Genomic DNA, 5,410 nt, shown 5'->3' with positions numbered 1-5,410 from the left:
AGGCTACTTCAGACGTTACAGAAGTCTCTCGTTAGCATCTTGGGGGCTACTTCAGACGTTACAGAAGTCTCGTTAGCTTCTCGAAGGCTACTTGTTGCAAAGTGACACATGCACAACTCAAATCTGCACTCGACTCACATCGGGGAGTGCCATCCTAGTTGCCCGTTAGCATGTTGTGAGTAAAAGTGAGCCAACAAAAACTAAAAAAAACACCTCATTACTTCTTGTGGCCTGCGTATTCACCATGAGTACATATAGCAATACAGATTATGACTGGATGATTTCCTTGGCAGATATTGACCTGGGACTAAATTGGGTGGAAGCAGACTACAGCCAAAGCACTGTCCCAAGTTCATTTAAATAATCAGATCTGCTCATCAAAATGAGTGAAGAATGTCAATTGGTTTTGGGTACAGTTATGTTTTGGCCATGAATAATGAAATATTTCAATCAACAGCGTACAGGTTTTTTATTTCTAACATTTGGAGTAGAGCCTGACAGATTTATTGGCGGGCTAACATTATCGGCATTTTCCAAACTCTTGGTATCGGCATTTATAATGGCTGAATTTTTTAATGTTCATTTATCAGAATCATTCTGATAAATGGATATTTAAAAAATTAAAACTGACGATCAACCATGTTATGGGTGTTGGTGTTGCATAGTCTGTCCACCACAGGACGCTCTGCGATGTCCCTGTTAGTGATGGTGTTGCATAGTCTGTCCACCACAGGACGCTCTGCGATGTCCCGCATTTTTTATACCACATTTTTTGTCACATACATAACACATCTCCTCACTATCCGCTAGCTGACTTATCCCTGACTTAGAGCTCCTTAAACCCTTTTGTTGTCTTCTTCTTCTTTTTTTTCAACACTTTTGATGCTTTTTTTCAATGTTTGTCACTTTTTTGACATTTTCAACACTACATAACACTGACTTATTAACTTTAGTTTTACAGTTATTTTGGGAATTTATGGTCAATAAACCTCATTTATAGGAAATTAAACCTAATGTTAGAGTTAGAAAAGCAGAAATTAGGAATTATTTAGACAGAACCCTTATTTGTGTTGTTTCCATTTCCTGTTCTCTGCGCAGACCTCTCAAAGAACAGACTGGCTGACGTCCCCACAGAGATCTGCCACCTGGTCGCCTTGGAGACACTAAACCTGTATCACAACTGCATCAGGACCATCCCGGAGAGCATCATCGGCATGCAGTCACTCACCTCCCTCAATCTCAGGTACACACACACCACACACACACACACACACACACACACACACACACCACACACACACACACATACTCACACACACACACATAATCTCACACACACACACATACATCTCCACACACACACAAGTCTCACGCACACACATGAAGACACACACACACACATACACACAACACACACACACACACACACACACACACACACACACACGTACTGACACACACACATTTTTAATTAACTTTGTGTTATCATAACTGAAAAGCTATGTCATTGGCCAGAATGCCATGTTGTTTAGCTTTGTTGTGACAGTGCGTCAAAGTTGGAGGAGCCCAAATTAAAAGCTCAAAAAACCCTAATTAGTTTTTTGAAAAGACAAAAAAGATTTTCTTTCAGCCGACATGTTTTTTTATCTTTAGTGAATCGGATTGTTTCCTCTCTGCTGCTCAGCTTATGAATCAGTTATATATATCAGCACACCGATACACACTCACTAGTATGGCTCATTAGCATGACTAAACATGCTGTGACACACACACACACACACACACACACACACACACACACACACACACACACACACATACAGCCTGTCCTGTAACAACAGGAAGGAGGCTCTGTCTTCCTCTCCAGGAATACTGTAGTGTTTATTTTTAGTCTCGGCTCTCTGTACATGCGCTACTTTATTACACAGCTTGGTTGAATTCTAATGTAATTTGTACTCAATACTTTTAAGGGGAAATTCATTACTCACAGGCTTGAATCACACACACATGCTCAATACCTATACATGCACTAATGGAGAGATGTTGGGGGGGGGTGATGCCCATGGAAAGGCGCCCCGAGCAGTTGGGGGTTTGTGGCTTGCTCAAGAGCACCAGGATGTGAACAGGCATCTCTCCAGCTACCAGTCCACCACCCTACTTTACTCCGTACGGGGACTTGAACCAGCAACCTTCTGGTTCCCAACCCAACTCCTTACGGACTGATAACAGACTGCTAAAAATAACACGCCGTTAACATAGATGCGGTTCTGGGCAGCTATCTATTAATTCGCTGAAAGAAGTTCGGATACGTTATCAGCAAGTGGCGTCAGAACGTGGACACAGTGACGCTAACGTGTTAGCTCAGATAGCTACGTTACAACATGTTTACCTGACAGGTGTGTCGGCGTGCAGCGGCTGTGCAAAACGGAAACAAGATGAATGAGGACATAAAAGTCAAAATGAATATTCCCAAAGAAGCCGCTCGCTGCGTCTCACTTCACCGTCAACGGAGATGTTCAGTTTAACGTGAATTAACGTGAATTAGGCAGCCTTAGATAGCCCGCTAGCTAACTCACTACAACTAATTTTTTTAAAGATTATTACATATTGGCGGACAGATGCTATTGACCGATATTAGGCATTTCCCAATCTATCGGTAGTGGCATTTACAATGGCCAATTAAACTCACTTATATTTTTCCTGGATGTTATTTTCAGAGCTGAGTCAGAGGGGGTTTCACAGTCTTTTATTTTCTCTGTAAGCATGTGTGTGTGTGTGTGTGTGTGTGTGTGTGTGTGTGTGTGTGTGTGTGTGTGGTGTGTGCCGCAGGTCGCGGTCTTTTTGTGGTGTGGCGGCGTCATTGTGTGTTGTGTGTGGTTTTTGCCTCAGGCACGTTGTGCTATTGTTGGGTGTAGGAGTATGATATTTGCAGTATGGAAACCTACATGTACCTTAATTTAATATATGGTGGAAGAAGTTAAATCTATCTAAAACTTTATTACTTCTTAAAAATATGACTTTTATTTCTGTGTAACCGTTCGTTCACACCGCCGTCCACCAAGCATGAGCGTCTAACTTACCGGAAGTCATTCATTTCATGGAAGCCGGCTTCTCTCCAGCTGCAAGGAATGGCAATCTGTCGGCGCGGTGCGTTTGGGCGTTTTGAGGTGTTGAGCTGGGTGAGCGTCAATCAGAAAGTTGAAATTTTTCCAACTTTATGGATAAGGCTATGACGCGTTTCAGCGCGCACACGCGGTAACGTCCCAGCCCAATCGAATATAGACGTCCTTCGCGCTGGCTGATCTGGGAAACATCGATGTAACTTTTTCCTACCAAAACATTCATTCTGAGGACAAGCTCATAATCGCCGTTGGCTGGGTTACCTTTGTTTATAATATACGTTGTTTGTACATAGGAACAAGTTACGCACCTGCCGTCACATCCCTCACGTGAAGTCCGCCCACGGTTCACTAGATTAGTCCGGCGGCTGCTCGCTCTGCCTGCCGCCGCTATGGCTCAGCGCGTAACGAGCGAGCTACCGCTAACAGACCCCGTTGCACACTTAATTACACTTCTGTCATTATATATGTAATTTATAAAGGTTTCTAGTGTCAGTGTATTGGCCGTGGCTGCGTCGCTTCTCCGTTCGAACAGAAAACCCCGCCACGTCAGAGCGGCCAAAGGTCACTAAGCTTCCCCGTACTTTTTGACAAGCTGTCTTTGCGGGGCGCCAGAGCTTTTTTGCAGCTCAAGTCTGGTGGGGTGTGTACGTACTTATGTAGAAGGACTTTAACTGTTTTTTGACGTCAATTAACTAATGAGTGTATATTGAAAACATCCTCTGTGGATCCCTCCTTCCAAAAAAAATTTCACGCATGCACGCACACAGACACAGAGTCTCTCACACACACCACACACACACACCACACCACATAGTCAAATACACAACTCATACACATAACACACAACCCAGACACAGTCACCCCTACACGGTCACAAACACACCACACATCACACGTCCACACACCACACACCCAACAACACACACACACACACACACACCCACACACCCACACACACACATCACCACACATACTCACATACACACTCGTACTCACACCGACCCACACAGTCACAACACACACACACACACTTTTTCTTTAAGGCTTGCTTCCATCCTCTAAAATAATCTGTCGGATTTGTTAAAACTTGTCTGGACCCACAAAGGGTTGATGTGACATATTTTCAGACGCTGACTGAGTTTGGTGATGTTTGTGTTGCAGTCGGAACCAGCTCGGCTCTCTGCCGGCCTGCCTGTGTGGTTTACCTCTCCGAGTCCTCAACGCCAGCAACAACAAGCTTGTCAGCCTGCCGGGGGCCATTGGACAGCTGCACCGCCTCATGGAGCTGGTACCACCCTCATACTCTTGGGGGGGATTTGTGTGTGTGTGTGTGTGGTGTGTGTGTGTGTGGTGTGTGTGTGTGTGTGTGTGTGTGTGTGTGTGTGTGTGTGTGTGTGTGTGTGTGTGTGTGTGTGTGTGTGTGTGTGTGTGGTGTGTGTGTGTGGTGTATTTAGGTGTGTGTGTGCATGTGTGATTTAGGTTTGTGTGTGTGTGTGGTTTATGTGTATTTGTGCGTACGTGCGTGTGTGATTTATGTGCGTGTGTGATCTGTGTTTGTGTGTGTGGGTGCATGCATGTGTGATTTTGTGTGTGTGGGTGTGTGTGTGTGATTTGTGGGTGTGTGTAATGTGTGCCATTTTTATAGGCGTGGTTTGGTTCTGTTCGGTTTTCTTTTAATCTTTAACACTTAGCATACAATATAAAGCTTTATCCATAATGTAGGATACAGTATTAAATAATAGTTCTATCATGTAATCATGCACCCACTCAATGTGACTTTAAGCCCATTATTGGGACCGTCTCTGTGGACATCTGGGAACACGTTGATTATTTCAACAAGCTGTTCATTTATTTGGCAAAAAAGGAGAATGTGTATCGACATCTACAGCAACGTATGTGCCTTTTTAACACACAAAGAATGAAATATTACAAAAATAACAATTGAAATAATTAGCATTTATCAAACTGCCAACTTCAGTGTAGCTCTTACAATAAATACATGTAACGTGACCCGCAGCACTCAACACTCCACCGCCTCTCATAATCTGACAAAAATCTATTAAACTGACTTTTGCCTATGAAAAAAACAGACGGATTCAGCACCTGCACGGCCTATTTCTCCCTTAAAGTGCCCATATTATTAAAAAAAAAAAACTCTTTTTCTGAGATTTGGGGGGTTATTTTGTGTCTCTGGTGCTTCCACACACATACACACATGGAAATAACTATCCATAGTGTTTTGAGTGAGATCCGGTTTCTAATGTCCTCTGTCTTCAGTCTCCGGGTGA

At 43.5% G+C, this 5,410-nt stretch overlaps 1 protein-coding gene across 1 annotated transcript in view; it reads left to right on the top strand.

The window, feature by feature from the left end:
• The window catches only part of lrch1 (leucine-rich repeats and calponin homology (CH) domain containing 1), a gene marked incomplete in the record, with an annotated part of 222,442 nt that overhangs the window by 51,102 nt on the left and 165,930 nt on the right, over positions 1–5,410 (top strand). The window contains 2 exon segments of the mRNA XM_032512767.1: positions 1,099–1,243; positions 4,284–4,410. Of these exon segments, the coding sequence (XP_032368658.1) occupies positions 1,099–1,243; positions 4,284–4,410 (272 nt within the window).

Source organism: Etheostoma spectabile, chromosome 4 (assembly GCF_008692095.1).
Source record: "Etheostoma spectabile isolate EspeVRDwgs_2016 chromosome 4, UIUC_Espe_1.0, whole genome shotgun sequence".
NCBI lineage: Eukaryota > Metazoa > Chordata > Actinopteri > Perciformes > Percidae > Etheostoma > Etheostoma spectabile.
The sequence above is the reverse complement of the archived record's forward strand: the minus strand, read 5'-3'. Positions and strand labels throughout refer to the sequence as shown.